Genomic DNA, 16,458 nt, shown 5'->3' with positions numbered 1-16,458 from the left:
GGGCGGCGGCGGCGCGCAGGCGCAGAGCGGGCGGCGGCGGCACCGAGAGCAGCGCCGGGAATTGCACCGGGAATTGCATCAGGAGCTGCATTAGGAGCTGCATTAGGAGCTGCAGTCATGCCGGGGCTGCTGCTGGGGGATGAGGCGCCCAACTTCGAGGCGGACACCACGCAGGGTCGCATCCGCTTCCACGACTTCCTGGGAGACTCGTGAGTGCTTGGGGATGCGGTGGGAGCGGGAGCGGGGGTGGGATGTCCGCGCCGCCGGGGAGCGCGGTGAGGCGGGACGGAGCGGGGCCGCTCACCGCGTTCCTTCCTTCCTTCCTTCCTTCCTTCCTTCCTTCTGCACGCTGAGTCCCGTGTCACACGGTTCCGGGGGCTCGCTCCAAAATGTGGGTTTTCCTCGTGGAACCGGGGCGCCGAACACGGCGGGATTCCCGATGGGCAGAATCCCGTTCCCATCGTCCCCGGAGGGCGAGCCGAGCTCCCGAGGACAGAGGAGAGGCAAAGCCCGGCTGGCCAGAGCGGCGCTCAGCCCAGGGCGGTGCTGGGGACAGCTCGGTGTCCCGAGAGTGCCCAGGTGACAGAGAGGACAGCTCGGTGTCCCGGGAGTGCCAAGGTGACAGAGAGGACAGCTCGGTGTCCCGGGAGTGCCAAGGCGACAAAGGGGACAGCTCGGTGTCCCGGGAGTGCCCAGGTGACAGAGAGGACAGCTCGGTGTCCCGGGAGTGCCAAGGTGACAAAGGACAGCTCGGTGCCACGAGAGTGCCAAGGTGACAAAGGGGACAGCTCGGTGTCCCGGGAGTGCCCAGGTGTGCCCAGGTGACAAAGGCCCCGCTCCCTCGGGCACCGTTCCGCAGCCGCTGCCCCATTCCCGACACGGGCACGGCGCCCCGGACCCCGCTCCCGGTAACGCTTGGCAGGCTTGGATCAGCCCCTGCTGTGGGCATTGGGAGCTTGGGCAGAGGGGAATAAGAGCCCTGTGAGCCCTTGAGGAAGCGGCTGTTCCGGCCGGGCACACAGCTCTCCCCTCCTGCTCGCTGCTGTTTGCTCACGGAGCGCAGGCATTGTCCGAGGAGCCTCCTGGCACCATGGCCGGGGAGCTCCACGTCAATAATTCCTGGTGACCCGTGGCAGTCACACGGCCCTGGCAGAGCTGCAGGAACCCTCACCTCGTCCCTCCAGCTGCATTCCCAAGGCTCTCAGACAGGGCTTTTGCTGTGGTGCTGGGGGCCGGGTGAAGATCAGTGCAGTAAGATCTGTGTGGTTTGAGCTGAGAAATGGTGGAAGGAGTCTCTGGCAGGGAATTTGGAGTGCTGGGGGTGGCTTTGCTTTAGTCCCTGGCAAGTCCTGAGAGCCTTTTTGCTCCAGCTTGTCCTGCTGGGCTGCATTGCTGCCTTTCTCTGTGCACTCTTTACCTTACCTGGGAGGTGCAGGATTAGTGTTTGCTGCTTTAAAGACTCAAAATCCATTGCTGCCAAGCTGAGGTGGCTGTGTCATTGTAACAGGAGCCACAATGTGATGTTAACTTCTGGCCTCTCCCACTATTGATTAATTCTTACCTTTTAATGAAGTGTAGCTCACAGCAGGAGCTGGGTTAAGGCTTGGTCCTGTCCCATTCTTTTGAGCTGCACGATGCACATTTGTGTGTGTCTCCTTATGCAGGTGAGGTGCAGGGGTAGTGGCCAGCTCGTGAGTCAGTGGCCATCTCTGCAATAACCTGGCCAGGCACCCCCTCACACGTGGGGTCTCTGGGCTGCACTGTACACCTGGCTCCCCAAACTTCCTCCCTCACACAGCAGTGTCCACCTCCATGTGACGCACCAGGGGCTATTCCAGCATCTCCTGCAGGATCCTGGAGGCAGAGTGGGGAGCGAGGTGCAGGGAGTTTCCCAGAGCAGGGCTTATCTCATGGAAGTTTCTGGTGATAGGGAAGGAAGAGTTGCCGGGGCAGGAATTCCTTATCAGAGTTGAGCTGTTCCTGCACTCCGTGCTGTGCAGTCTGCACAGCATTGGGAGTGATGAAAGTTTGACAAGAAAGTCTCACAGATATGGATGCTTAGCAGAAAGATTTTTGAATGTAAAATCTGAAGAAATAATGGAAGCAAGTTTTGATATAGAAGAAAAGAATTGCTGAGCCAGTCTTACTGGATAACCAAGGAGGCAAAGGGTGTGTTAGTTAGAAGGGGTTTTTATGGCTTAGAGGAAAGGATAAACCCACCCCAAACAAGAAGATGGTTTTACCAAGCAGAAAGAGAGCACAGGCAAACAAGCCTGCCAATGCTGCAAGTAGAAAAAAGGTCTCAGAATTTTCCACTGCAAGAAAACTGAAAAACAACTTCCAGTTTAAACTGTAATGTACTAACTTTTAGTGATTGGAGAATAGTAACAAGAATATGGTAATTATAGTAGTTATGATAGGCTATAGATAAAAGTTAAGGTATAGATTGGTTCTAATGTATTAAGATGCTCAGCAAAGAAAAGTATAGAATGCATTGTAACCTAAACTAAGGGTCTGCAGGGCTGCCTGCAGCTGGGGCTGACACAGGCTCTGTCCTGCTGTAACACCTTGGATGCAATAAACTGCATTTTGGAGAGCCCCTGGAGCCCCCCATCCCTCATTCAGGCTCTTACAGCACAGCCTTTGCCTGCAGCACAAACCAGAACCACAGCTGACCTTCAAAGCTGCTTCCCTGCCGTTGCAGGTGGGGCATCCTGTTCTCCCACCCGCGGGACTTCACCCCCGTGTGCACCACGGAGCTGGGCCGGGCGGCCAAGCTGGCACCCGAGTTCAGCAAGCGCAACGTGAAGATGATCGCGCTCTCCATCGACAGCGTGCAGGACCACCTCTCCTGGTGCAAGGTACGGGCTCTGGGGGGGCCTCAGGGCCAGCTTGTGCTGCTGCCATGCTCCAAAGGCTGCAGAAAATGCCCATGCAGGCTTGGAGGTACAAGCGTCGCATCCCAAAGTGTGGCGGTGCTGAAATGCAGAGCGGGAATGGGGAGGGTCTTCTCCATCTTCATGGAGCACCCCACAAAGTCCAGGGTGCTCTTTGATGGTGATGCCTTGAGAAGGCTGAGCTAGAACAGAGGCTGGACAGAGTTAAAGAATAAAGTAGGGATTTATTCAAGGTCTCAATGGATCCACCTTGGGCAGCACAAGAGCCCAGCCAGGGCTGCACCCAAGATGAACCAAAATGGTCACAAAATGGATGACTGGTCATGGGGTCTCTCACTTTTATAAGTTCTGCTCTATGTGCACATTGGAGTTAATTGCCCAATTACAGCTTTAGGTTATCAAGTCCCATCCTTCCTGTTTTTCTCTCTTCAGCCCACATTGTTTGTGCTCTTGGGGCTGAGATTTGGATCATTTGTCCTTGGTCCCCAGCTAGAGCAGGAATTGTTTTGTCTCCCTGCTCTGTGCAGAGAGCTCACCATCCCCTAATACGAAGCCCAGACCCACACACTAAAGCAGCACAGAACCTGAAAAATAGAAAAGCTAAAACCTGAGGCATCAATATAAGAGGAAAGCAATATTACCACTGTCCCAGCACTACTGAAAGGGTTAAAATGTGTAGAGGTGATGCCAGAACCTCAGAGGAAGGCAGCCTACCCACAGACCCTCAGGAAGTTCTGTAATAAAACAGGAAAGGAAAAGAGGCATCAGAAGTGAGGAGAAAATTGCAATTCATGCTCAGGCAGAGAGGAGAAAACAAATGGACATGTTAACTGTAAAATCACAAATAGGAGAATGTTAAGTGTAAAATGGACATGAGGGAGTATTAAAAAGAGATGGGAATGGAATAACTCAGTGAAGGACCTTGCAAGGAACTAAAGAAAAACTTCAAAGGCAGCCTGTGTGTGCTACCAGGGAGAATGCTGCCAGGGCTAGAGGTGGCAGGGGTCTAAAATGAGTGTTTCAGACAGAAATGGCCAGAGTGTAAAAATCCTTGGGTGAATTACCTGCCACTCTCTTAGCTCTTAAAATTGGGAATGTTCTCACGTATTTTCCAGGGGTGAGAGGTGCTTGCAATAAGAGGCATTAAAGCTGAGAAATTTCTACACTCAGCTGGACATTACTTTGTGACTAACTGGCTTTAGAAATTAGCTAATTGCCTTATTGCTTAAATCAGCCTTTGTACCTGAGTGGTGCATGGCCAATGCCCCAGCAAGCCTCAGAAGGGCCTGGGAAAAGCAATGTACAAATCCCAGTAAATGAGATTTCTGTGCTGCTCAAACTGGCTGAAACCAGCAGACAAATTAGCAAATAACATGTCATTAGCCAGAACAGAACATTTGTGTTGTGCTTTTGTGAGGGAGACTCATCTGCTGCTTGGTCAAAGCTGAGGTGTTAGGGTGTTGCTGACTTCTGCAAAGCCTTTGAATTTGCAAGCAGCTTTTTCATGAAGTCAGCTCTGTGAAGGGCAGGCTCTTTCTTGCAGGAAAGCAGGGATTTGTGTCAAGGGAGGGAAGTGCTGAGCTCTTTCATCCTGGAGGGAAGTGCTGAGCTCTTTCATCCTGCAGGGATGTGTGGGGTTCAGCGGGTGATCTGAAAAAGAGATGAACAATGAGCTGACTCTGCTGATCCTATGGAATTATTCACATGGCACAACCTCAGGTGAGACCAGGAAAAGTGGCAGAACAGCCTTGATGCTGGCTGAGGGGAGGCAGAGCAGGAAAGCTTTCCAGAAAAACCATGGAGAGGCAGTGACTGAAGCTGTGGTGAGCTTCCTGTGAGGCTGGGAGAAGCCTTGGAGCCAGAGGTTTGGAAGTGTCAGCTCAGCACCTGTCAGACAGAAGCAGCTGAAAATCCTCCAGAGCCAAAGATCCAGCTGGTGAGGACAAGGCTGGAGTGTTCCATGCAGACCAGGTCTCCAGGTCTCACTGGATTGAGACCTGGAGTGAACAAAATTTTGGGTGGGCAGAACCCTGTGTGCAGCATTCCCAAACACACCTCTGCTCCCTGTCTGGATGAAGATGCTTTTACCTGGGCCACAGCCTGCAAGGAAGCAAGGGGGCAGGAGGGGTGGCTGAACTCCTGCATGAAACAATAAGGAAACTTGTGCCAGGTCTCAGTGGGCAGATGGGATCTGCCTGGGAAGGTGGGGCCAGAGTGCAGCCAGGAATCCCTGTGTCCCTTTGTGCAGCTGTGCTTTCCAGCCAGGGATGTCACAGCTCTTCTTGGCCATCCCTAGGCACAGAACAGAGCCTTGCTCCAGGACTGGGGACTCTGGCTCAGCCAGGGATTGATCCCAGCTCCCCAGGCAAGAGGTTGCTGCTTCTCCAAGGGCTGGGGGAATGCCTGAGCTCCCTGAGCAGGCCCTGCTGTGCTGTCAGAGGTTTCAGTGCTCTCTCTGGCCAGGGATACCTGCACCTTGGTGACTCAGTGGTGAATCAATCCCTCCTGTGATGTCTGGTTTCAGCTTGGACTCTGGAAAGAAAATCAGTGATTAGGGAAGGGAGTCATGGGTGTTTTATTGCAACACAGTGTGGTTTGTGAGGCTGTTTTCTCCCCAGGCCAGGAAATTACGTGCATTTTGGAACAAGTTACAGTCCATAGGATTCAGACAATACTTCTCAGAAACTCTGCTCATCCTCCAGCCCTGCTCTAAAGAGAGGAGTGGGTGGCTCTCATTTGCTGATGTCCATCTGCAGCCTCCTGTGACTCTGTGGAGCATTCAGCTGCATTTCTCGTCAGCTGAACTCTCCAGCTCTGCTCTCCTTCCCTGCTCTGCTCTGCCAAGGCAGGTTTGCAGGACAGCAGAACCAATTCCCTGCTTCCTTCCAAGGCAGGCCTGGCCACAGCCCAGCTGAGAGCAGTGGCCCCTTTCTGCAGAGCTGTGGTGACACAGAAAGGCCTGGGGAGAAAACAGGCAAAGAGCAAAGCTGGAAAGGAAACCTTTGGCCACGAGTGCACCACTTGACCTGCTTGCAGCATCCTGAGCAGCTGGGGCAGGGCTACAGCCCCTTTTGTCAGCACCAGCAGCCATGGGGAGGGTGCAGGGCCTGCCTGCTCTTGCTGCTGTTGGTGTGCTCTGAGCAGAGCCAAAGGGCAGCATTTCCAACCCTGCCCTCCCTGGGTTCCCTGTGAGCAGGGCCCAGCCTGCTCCCCACATTCAGAGCCCGGGGAAGGCAGGGGGGTTTGCACACTGAGGTTATCAGCTGAGCTGATAATGCAGCACAGCCCTATGAGGGAGCCTCACAGCAGCATTGCAGTCACTTTTGTCTCCTTGTAGCATGCAGAGGGTGGAAGGAACAGGCTGCCCTGTCCTGGGGCAAGAGCCTTGAGGTCTGCTTGCTCTGATGCTGGCAGCTGCCCTGCCTGTGCTGCCCTGAGCAGGCTCCTCCCAGCACTGCTGGGGCTCCCTGTGACCTAGGAGGGTGGCACTGCAGACCCCAGGCATAACTTAAATGCTCTAGTTGAGTCCAAACCAAGTGTGGAGATGCTCAAAATACATTTCTTTGTGTGTATTTGTGAAGCAGGTCCAGTTGGGATCAGTACAGCCTCATAAACCATGTTCACAAGGCAGAGCCTCCAGGGCTGTGGAGGGAGATGGTTTTCTCTACTGTGCCAGGAGTGGTTCAGAAATGAGTGAGCAGCATCCCAGCACCTGCACTCAGGCTTCCAGTGGAGTTTTTTGAGAGCCTTTAGTTAAGTAAGCTGTGAGTGACTCACTGGATGGAACTGGTGCCTTGCACAAGACCTGTGGAGTGTTGGGCCTTTCTTTGTCAGCTGGTTTGCTCTGCCACTAGAGAAACAACTCCTTAGGAGCACAGTCCAGTTCAGCTGTGACACCAACACACCTGTCAGCAGTGCAGGAGGGAGCTGGAAGAGGGGCACAGTTCTCAGTTAAAGCTCTCTGTGTCACTAGCAGGGGCAGGAATTCCCTGTTGCTCCATGCCCACTGTCTGGGCAAAGCAGCTGCTGCCCAGGCTGTGAGCACAGACAGCCTGAGAACTGACCTCAGAACGAGGAGGCACAAAAATTTCTGGTTGTCACCTGATTTCTGGAAACTCATGGAAGGCCATGAACCCTGGCTGTGCTGTCCCAGCCCGAGGCCTTGGGGCCAGGGAGCTCCTGGCTCTGCCTGGCCTCTGCCTCTGTGCTGGTTCCACAGGAACATCCCATGGCTTTGTCCCTGCAGGACATCAATGCCTACAACGGGGAGCAGCCTGCAGAGAAGCTGCCCTTCCCCATCATTGCTGACAAGAACCGGGAGCTGGCTGTCAAGCTGGGCATGCTGGACCCGGACGAGCAGGACAAGGACGGGATGCCCCTGACAGCTCGAGTGGTGAGTCCTGCCTGTCCCACAGCACCAGGCCTGCCCAGCAGCACAGAGCCACGGCTGCCAGCCTGCCCTGGGCCTGTGGGGCAGCTCACCTGCATGGGCATGGCCACCCCCAGGAGCTGGGCTGGCTCCCTTGGGTTCTGTCATGGTGATCCACCAATTCTGGTCGTGCCTGTCCCAACTCATTTCTGTCACTGCTGGATCTGCTGGGCTTTCCCTTTCCCCTCATGTGCTTGCACTAGAAGGGCACAAGTAGCAAAACGAGCTGGTGTTGGACACAGGAGCTCCCAGAGCAAAAGCCCATCCCCTAGGCATCAGTTGCTCTCTGGATCCCCTCTGTGGCATCTCCCCTGTCCCAACACCTGTGGTCAGGCAGCTCCTGGGAAAGGAAGGAGCATCAGGGCTGAGCAGATCCAGCAGTGCAATCAGACAAATGTGCCCAGCCCCTGACACTGTCTCCCTGTGCTCAGGTGTTCGTTTTTGGCCCTGACAAGAAGCTGAAGCTCTCTATCCTGTACCCAGCCACCACTGGGAGAAACTTTGATGAGATCCTGAGAGTGGTGGACTCCCTGCAGCTCACAGCATACAAGAAGGTCGCTACCCCTGTGGACTGGAAGGTGAGGAGCAGGGCAAAGCTCACAGCCAGGCACTGGGAACAGGCATTGAAATGGCAGCCAGCCCCCCTTGGAGGGGCACCCAGGCTGGGGGAAGCAGCAGCTGGAGGCAGAGGGAAACCTCTGAAGGTTTCCCCAGTCGGCTGGGCCAGCTCAGCCACCTCCCAGCAAAGCAGATCTTCCCCAGGGCTTGGAGTCAAGGGGGAGCCAGCACCAGCTGCCCAGGGCTGTCTGAACTGTAGGAATGGATGAGCAGACCAGGGCAAGCTGTGCTCCATCCAGCATCACAGAGAGGCTCAGCCTCCCCCCTCCTCCCTCCCTGTTCCCCTGGGAGTGCCATGGCTGTGGGATGCCGCTGGCAGGGCTGGCAGGTGGCACAGCTCTCCCTTTGGACATCTCCCGTGGCTCCTGGTGTAGCTCCCACTCTGCCCTCACTGCTGGCTCCAGGCATGGGACATCACTCACAGGGGGGCAGTGCCACCCGTGCCCAGCCCTGCCAGCTCCTGACTGTCCCCATTTGTCCCCATCTGCTCCCCAGCCCGGTGACAGCGTCATGGTCGTGCCCACCTTACCTGACGAGGAGGCCAAGAAGCTCTTCCCCAAAGGTGTCTTCACCAAGGAGCTGCCCTCAGGCAAGAAGTACCTGCGCTACACCCCACAGCCAGAGTGAGGGCTGGCTGGCTGGCTGTCTGTCTGTCCATCCTGCTGGGATGCCAGAGCCTTCCCGAGCCCAGCTCCTGCCCCTCTGACACCACACCACCTACAGCCTTGTCCTGGCACACTGCTGCTGCATGGCAGCCCTGAGCCAGCCCTCCTGAACCAGCCCTCCTGAACCAGCCCTCCTGAACCAGCCCAGAACCAGCCCTCCTGTCCCTCCATTCCCACCCCCCAGAACCAACCCCTGGGTGTTCTCCTGCCTCAGCCCGGCCCTGCCAGGAGCACACGAGCAGCCCAGAGGGGACTGCAGGGCTCCTGCTCTGGTGTCCCTCCCGTCTGGTGCCAGCCTGGAGGCGTGGTGAGGAGGGGTGTCCTGCTGGGACAGGGAGCTCTGGGGGCTCCAAGCTGCTGTGTGCCTTTCAGAGCAGCCATCTAACCTGTGCTCCATGAGTAGGGGAGGAGCTGCAGAGCTAAATCTCTCACCTCTTAACTGCTTTCTTGTCTCTTGCTGGAAGGTGATGGTTTCCAGGTTTTGTGGAAGAGGGAGTCAAGCAAATAAACTGACCTTCAGTACTACCCGCAGTGTCCCTTGTCTGTCCCCCACATTTGCTGTGTTCCCTGTGGGCACCAGCTGGGATTTGTGCCCAGGCTCTGGAGGGGGTGGCAGCAGCACAGACTGCCCTTGTTCTTGCTCTGCAAGGAAGGAGTTTTGGAGGGACAGCTTGTCCCAGGGCACACGCTCTCAGACAAGGCAGCTGTGCTTTCCCTGCTGGGGAGGAACAATGTCCCTGAGCCTTGGCCTTGGCTGCAGGGCAGGTCCTTCCCTGCTCCTGGGGCATGAGCAGGCACGACAGGATCCCTGCAGACTCCTGCTCTCCCACACCTCCTTCTCAGGGATTTGTCAAGAAATGAGCAATGTTTTAATATAACAGCAGGAAAGAAAGCTGCTCACTGAATAGCTCATAGGGTGGCTGCCAGCACCCCTCAGTGCCCAGCACAGCCAGCAATGCTCAAAAGGAGCAGCTGTTGAAGAAATCAGCTAACTTGGGCACAAATGTACCCCCCCAGCAAGTGGGGACTGGCAGGTTTGATGTTCAAGGTGAGCAAAGCACCGAATGCAGTGAGATCCCCCTCCAGACTAAACCTCAGGCAGCACCCACAACCCTCTTTCATTACCCCTCCCCCCCAAAAAAAGAGATTTATTAATTTTTAATTGCCTTCAGGAGCTATGCAGTGAATATTGGTGTATTTCCCCAAATGGCTTTTAAATGAACCTTCATTATGAAACTCCTTATTATTCCCATGTATTATTTTGACTGGAAGATAGGAACAGTTGGTCTCTGGGCTGATTTTTGTTCTCACTCTTCCACTCTGCAAGAAAGGGGAGAGGGAATGTACAATTTCAAAAGGGAAACATCTTTTTTCAGTGTAGCTTTTCAGCTTTATCAAGCTGGCAGCTTTCCTAGTTCCCATGGCTGGGCTGCACGAACTCCTGGGCTTCTTGCTGCTCCCTCACTTTGATCTGCTTTCCTAAGGGAAAAAGGAACATCTGCCCCCTCCAAGCTTTCCAACCAACTGCCCAGTTTTCTGGAGGTGTGAGGACACAGCCCCATGGCAGATTTGTGCCAACAGCCTGCTCAGAGCATCCCCTGGGGAAGGGCACTGCAGGGCCAGCACAGCCTCTCTGGGACAGCACAGAAGCCACCTGCAAGTCAGGACAAAGTGGAGCAAATCCTGTCACCAGACCCAAGGGCTTAAAGCCAGCAGGGACAGCCACTGGTGCCACTGCTGAGGCAGACTGAAATTCCATGAATTCCTGCCTGCTCCCTGGTGCTGCCATGGCCCCACAGGTACAAACCAGCCAGAGACACTCAAGCAAACACAAGGTTTGGCTCCAATACAGCTCGAGTAGTTTTCTTTTAATCCCAGAGAAGTGAAATGCAACATTTTTCGAGTTGGTAATAACATCCAGAGACACAAGTCCAAGCCCCCTACTGGGTAAAGTCATTTGTGTTTAAGGCACTCTGCAAAACCAGCTTTCCTCTCCCTCTCTGATTTTCCCCACGCGGCAGCAGAATACCTGGTTTGGTCTGTTCTCTGTAGTGACATTCATCCATCCTGGCTCCTCCCACCCTCTCCAGGGGCTGGAAACAGCAAATCCAGCGGGAGAGGCACCAGGAGGCAGGGTCAGTAAACAGGGATGGGCAGGGGAGGGAGCACTCCAAGCTTCTGCAGGGAGGGGTGAGCACCGGGTGCCCTCCCTGCAGGCACGGTGTGCTCCTCTTGCCTCCCCTGCCTCTCCAAAAGGGGATGGGAGCCTGGGGACCCACAAGCATCCCTCCCCAGAGGTGCTCCCAGCAGCACCCCAAAAGGCAGGGGCTGGGTGTGGGGGAGGCCCAGCTGCCCCCACTGTGCAGCAGAAATGAGCTCCCCCTCCCGACTTCCAGTTGTCAATAAATACCAATAAATAACTTAAATAAATAAATAGATAAATAAATAAGTGACCCTAGGGTGGGAAGGAGGGGAAGGGGCACCCAAGGCTCAGGGCACAGGGAGCATGAGGGTGGGCATTTCCATGGGCTGCCCCTCCCTGAGATAACGGGGTGCTGGTGGGGAAGGGGGGCACAGGGAGAGCATCCCGTGGGGGGAAGCCCAGGAGTCTGAGTGCTCATCCAGCCACAGGGAACAAGCCAAACTCAGAATCATACATGGGAACTCTCCCCCACACCCTCCTTCCTTCCTCTGAGCACCAGCAGCCCCAGAGCTCCATCTCCACCCAGGTGTGAGCACGCACCTCTGTCAACAGGCAAAATGCCTGCACATTTCTGTAAACGCTGTTTGCATGTGTTTCTGTGCAAACAATTTTTGCAAACTTTTTTTTTCCCCCTTCTTTTTTAACGGGGAAATGCCCACAAAGACAACCCATGCACCAAACCAAGTGCATCAAATCCAGCTGTCAGAGGAGCAGGAATGGAAGCCTGGCAGAAGCCTGGAGAGGTGAACACAGGCACAGCCCCAGGGCTCAGCCAACACCTGCCTGCAGGCTGGGGCAGCCCTGGGGCATCAGGCACACAGCTACAGCCAGGCACGGAGCCTGACCCTGGCACCAGGATGTTGCAGACATTCATGGACAGGAATTCAGCCAGTGCTGTCTCAGTGTCATGGCATCAGCCACGTGCCAAGGCTCAGACTGGCCAGCAAATCCCAAAAGGTGGCAATGTTGAGTCCAACAGCATCCCTGCAGCAGTGTCCCTGCTCTCCCAGGCACTGGAGCCACGGTGCTGCCACAGCAGCTCCCTGGGCTGACAGCAGCCTGCAGCCACTTCCCGTGGGTTTTGGGGAGCTGGCTCACACAGCCTCTAGACACAGCATCCTCTCCCAGCAGGAAGCCCACCTTGGAGCCACCTGTTTGTTGGGGAGCCCCTTCCTCTGGCGTTTTAGCTCTGATGCTGCCAGAGATGTTTCTGTCCCCCTGGGTCAAAAGTATACACCTGTCTTACTTCAAACCAAAAGGTACTTACCCCTCCTCCCCCAGTCCTTAAGGAAAATTGTATTTCAAGTTTCTAACCCCTCTCCACACACAGTTTTTGAAAAACAAAACATCAGTGATGGCAAAAGCTGCCATCAGTCCCGCACCAGGACAAAACCACAGTCTCACAAGAGCAGGACATCTTCCCACACCACAAGCTCCCTGTGGGAGCTCTGCTGCAAAAAACACAGCAAACCAAAGCTCAAAGCCCTCTCTCCCTCCAAGCCTGCCCCCTGCAGAACCCCACCCAGGCACGGAAAGCAGCAGGTTCCCAGCCCAGCGGGAGCGCCGGCCCCAGCACACGGAATTGTTGCACCAGGGCATCCAAAGGAAACGCTCCCAGAGGAAAAATACATAAAGAACTGGATCAGCAGCAAACACTACTGAGGGCAATAAATAGCACGGGGATTTCACAGGGATTTTTGGTCTAAGATGCCTCGGAAGCCCCTGTGCTGGCAGGGCCCGGGGTGCAGGGAAGTGTCACCCTACTCCGCCCCAGGCTGTCCTGCCAGCGGGATAGCACAGGGACCTTCCCAGCAGGAATGACCTGCATCCCCAGGGCAGCACAGCCTCCCTGCAGTGTGAAGAAGGCAAGGCTGTGAGCTGGAGGAGCTGCAGGGCTCATGCCAGGGAGGACAGAGCAGAGAAAGCAGCAAAAGCTGTAAGCACCAGCCCAGGAGTGATGGAGCACCCGGAGCAGTGGCAGCACAGCCATGGTTTATGCCTCTGCTGCAGCTCCAGGGTGAGATCCTGGGAACTGCCAGCTGCATCCCACAGCAGCGTGCTGCCCCACGGACCAGCCAGTGCCAGCCATCCAGGCAGCAAGGAGTGAGGAGAAAGGCAAGTAAATCCCCTGTGACCCCTCCAAGCACAGCAGCAGGAGGCAGCCCCAGGCAGCACATTCAGCTCCTCCTTCCCAAGCAAATCCAGGCCTGCCCTGAACAGCCTCCACTCACATCCCTGCCTTGCACAGAGCTTGGGGAGGTACCACAAAGCATGGTGGCCCAGCCAGCAGCCACCCTGCTCCATGGGTGGCTGGAAGAGGCCTCCACATGAAGCAGCATCTGCATGGAAAATGAGCAAGCACCCAACTTCTAGCAAGGGAGCGGGGTCTGCAGTGAAGCAAAGCGAGTCCAGGGGTACCTGTGGGCTGGTTTGAGTACCCCACACACACCCAGAGCACCCGGGCTGGGAGAACGGCAGCGCCCCCATTCCCCACCCGGACTGGGCTGACAATCCTTCTGCTCCCGAAAGAGAAGGGCCAGCGGGCTCGGGAGAGGAGGCTGAGGGATGCAAAGACTTAGTAGTGCACCTTACAACAAAAGGACATCTAACCTGCCCTTAGACCTCACCCCAAGACAGAAAAGAGCTATGGCATCTCCTACACTCACAACTACTCCAAACACACCCAGACGCATGCAAAACGTGTCCCGCTGCCCCCGGGCTGCAGAAAACTCCTCCCGGGTGGTGGCACTGACCAGCACCGGGCTCTGGCCCGCCCCCAGCACTGCCCGGTCCCACCCCACTGCCGGCCCTCCCGCCCGGTCCCAGCGGGCAGGCGAGGGGGGGATCATGGATCTGAAATGCATAGGTACGGACATGGCAGGGACACGGCAGGAACACGGGGACCACAGCAGCCCCTGCTGCCAGCAGGAACAGCCTCTGCTTCTCCCTCTGGCTGGGTGGGAAGCAGCATCTGCCACGGGCACAGTTCAACCACACTGATGTTCCTCGCGCCACCCCGCAAGGAAAGACGAGTCCTTTGTGTCAGACGGCCTCTGTGCCAGCTGCAAGTACTCCATTCCGCTTCCCAGGAAATCCTCCAGCTCAGCAAACCCTCTTCTGCACCCTTGTGCCAGCCAGGCTCTATTTCTGCCCGAGGAGGAGCCACGTTTCCAAGCACAACAAGAAAGGCAGGAGAGCCCGAGGGGTCAGCTTTGGCTGGGCAGCCCTGTCCGTGCGCAGCGGGCTGGGGGCAGCCAGGGGCTCGGCTGCACGCCCTACTTGGGAGGTATCACCACGATGGGCTGCCCTCGCTTGGGTCTCCACATGAGCACCTGGGCGTCGTTGGCGTTGGGCTTCACGAGTGCGTTGGGCGGGATGGGCTCCATCCTGCTGAGGATCCGCGGCTGCTCCTGCTGAGTCCTGCCCACCAGCCGCGCCCTCTGCCCCAGCAGCTGCATGGGGTCCACCTCAATGTCCACCCGCATCCTCCACTTGATGGTCTGCAGGATGATCTTCTCCTTGGTGGTGGTGTTCATGGCCACGAGCCACGTGGTGAAGCTCTGGTCCCTTTTAATCCTGGTCAGCAGTGGCACGTTGCTGTTGCTCACGGGCACGGCCCACGTCACGCTGGGGTAGAAATTGTCGTTCATGCTCACCGAGAACCTGGAGATCTTGTTAGTGGGCCCCACCAGGGTCACGGTTTCTGTGGTGTTTCCGTACCAGGGGTAGCTCACCCCATCCGAATCGCTGATGGCTTTTACTCGCCCTTCCCGCAGGTCAGGCAGCTCCCAGCTCGACCTAGTGAAGAGGAAGAGGAAGATGAGCAGGGAAATGGCAGCACAGGGACCCTCTGCCTGCCTGCAGCAAACTCTCAGGGACAGCCCTGAAGAACAAATTCAGCTTCGGTTCCTTGAGCACGTCCAGCTCGAGCCTTTGCTCTGCCAACACAATGCCATTTTAATTAACCTGCAATTAAACTGACTGGGCCAAAACCCACTGCTGAGTCTCTCTGGGGTCACTCACTCCCTGATCAGCTCCTGTGCTGGAGAACAGCCATCCCTGTCCCCCAGCTGCAGTCCAGCCCCTCAGCAGCCCCTTCCTGCAGGAGGTCTGTGATTTTTATGCCTTAAACACTGAGACACATACAACAATTGAATCCCACACTTAAGCCTGCCACTGGCACCATTAAATCCCTGCAATGTGGCTGGTGGGGAGGATTCAGCCCAAATCTTTGCTGCTGGCCATGCTACCAACATGGTGGGGCTACAGCAAGGCCTGTGTGGCAATAACACGGGAGCAGCTTTGCAGCAGAGGGGCTGGGGCCACACTTGTGCCATCCCTCCAAGTGATCACCCCACTCACTCCAACGTCCCCAAGTGCTCCATGCCTCACGTGCACCAATCTGTGGCGATACAAGGATGCAGCACAAGGACCTGCTGCTCCCCCAGCACCCACAGAACGGTGGCAGCAGCAGCAGGAGCCCACAGCGAGCTGCAGAACAGACCCCTCTGGACATCTCCCCTCTCACATCACCCCTTTCCAAAGGCAGAAGACACAGACAGAGAGCCAACAGCTTTGCCCGTCAGCATCCCCACAAGTCACACTCAGCCTTGGGAAAGGCTGTTTTCCAGCTGCCACTTCTACCCAGCACCACAACCTTCCCCTCTTGTAACACAAGCCAAGGGGGCAACTCCCCCAGCACAGCCCATGCTCCAGTCCCAGTCCCAAAGAAGAAACGATGCTTGGTGGGAGACAGCGGCCACAAAGCCCTCGGAGAGGCGAGGTCCGGGCCAGCAGGATGGTGTGGGAGCTGCTGTGGGGCCCGAGGGGCAGGAACTGTGGGGTCAGGGAGTGGGGCTGGAGTGAAGGTGCTGCCCGTGTGTGGCTGCAGAGGTGGGGTAGAGGGGCAGCACAGGGTGCTGGGGCAGCAGCACAGGGTGCCAGAGATGCAGCGCCCAATGCCGGGGTGCAGAGCCCAATGCCAGAGATGCAGCTCCCAATGCCAGAGATGCAGCTCCCAATGCCCGGTGCAGCTCCCGGTGCCTGCGGGCGGAGCAGGGCAGGGCAGGGCAGGTGCCCGCCCCGGGGAGTCCCCGCCGTTCCCAGCCCGGGCCCCGCGCCCCCAGAACCCCCCGTGTCGCCGTGCCCGCGGTGCTCACACGCCCAGGTCGCTGTAGGTGTTGTAGAACTCCATGTGGTTGCAGGCCTGGATCCAGCCCACCACCCAGGTGTGCCGGCGGGCGATGGGCGGCATGAGGACGCGGGCGGAGGCGCGGAAGTAGGGCGTGCGGTACCGCAGCACCACCGGCGAGCTCTCCTCGATGGCCGTGGCCGCCGGCTCGATGGTGGCCGACACGTCCGACACCACGATCTGCTCGCGGCGCACCCGCGCCTTGCAGGCCACGCTCTGCAGGCACCCCATGGCCGCGGCCGAGCCGCCGTCACCGCGGGCCCGGGGGGGCGGCCGGTCCCGCCGCCGCCCGCCCGCCGCGCATCGCCGCCCGCCGCACGGCGCCCGCACCGGCGCCGGCAGGGCGAAGGCGCTGCCGCCCTCTCTTCCGGCCCTCGCCGGCCGCCGTACGCCGGCCGCGGCGGGCACGTGCGCGCCGGTGGGCGGGGCGCGGCGACAGCGGCGCGCGCGTCACG

At 57.1% G+C, this 16,458-nt stretch overlaps 2 protein-coding genes across 2 annotated transcripts; one reads left to right on the top strand and one right to left on the bottom strand.

Annotated features, from left to right (window-relative positions):
• The first annotated feature begins 31 nt into the window (after positions 1–31).
• On the top strand, positions 32–9,134 carry PRDX6 (peroxiredoxin 6). The gene is made up of 5 exons (XM_036387469.2): positions 32–209; positions 2,705–2,861; positions 7,144–7,290; positions 7,758–7,904; positions 8,440–9,134. The coding sequence occupies exons 1-5, from the start codon at positions 118–120 to the stop codon at positions 8,569–8,571; spliced, it is 675 nt and encodes a 224-aa protein (XP_036243362.1). The 5' UTR covers positions 32–117; the 3' UTR covers positions 8,572–9,134.
• A 1,322-nt stretch (positions 9,135–10,456) lies between these two features.
• Positions 10,457–16,234, bottom strand: FAM78B (family with sequence similarity 78 member B). Its single transcript, XM_036387468.2, has 2 exons — positions 15,972–16,234; positions 10,457–14,610 (listed from the first exon to the last, which is right to left on the bottom strand). Exons 1-2 carry the CDS (start codon positions 16,232–16,234, stop codon positions 14,088–14,090), a joined length of 786 nt encoding a protein of 261 aa, XP_036243361.1. The 3' UTR covers positions 10,457–14,087.
• Positions 16,235–16,458: the final 224 nt, after the last annotated feature.

This window comes from Molothrus ater, chromosome 9 (assembly GCF_012460135.2).
Source record: "Molothrus ater isolate BHLD 08-10-18 breed brown headed cowbird chromosome 9, BPBGC_Mater_1.1, whole genome shotgun sequence".
Taxonomy (NCBI): domain Eukaryota; kingdom Metazoa; phylum Chordata; class Aves; order Passeriformes; family Icteridae; genus Molothrus; species Molothrus ater.
The sequence above is the reverse complement of the archived record's forward strand: the minus strand, read 5'-3'. Positions and strand labels throughout refer to the sequence as shown.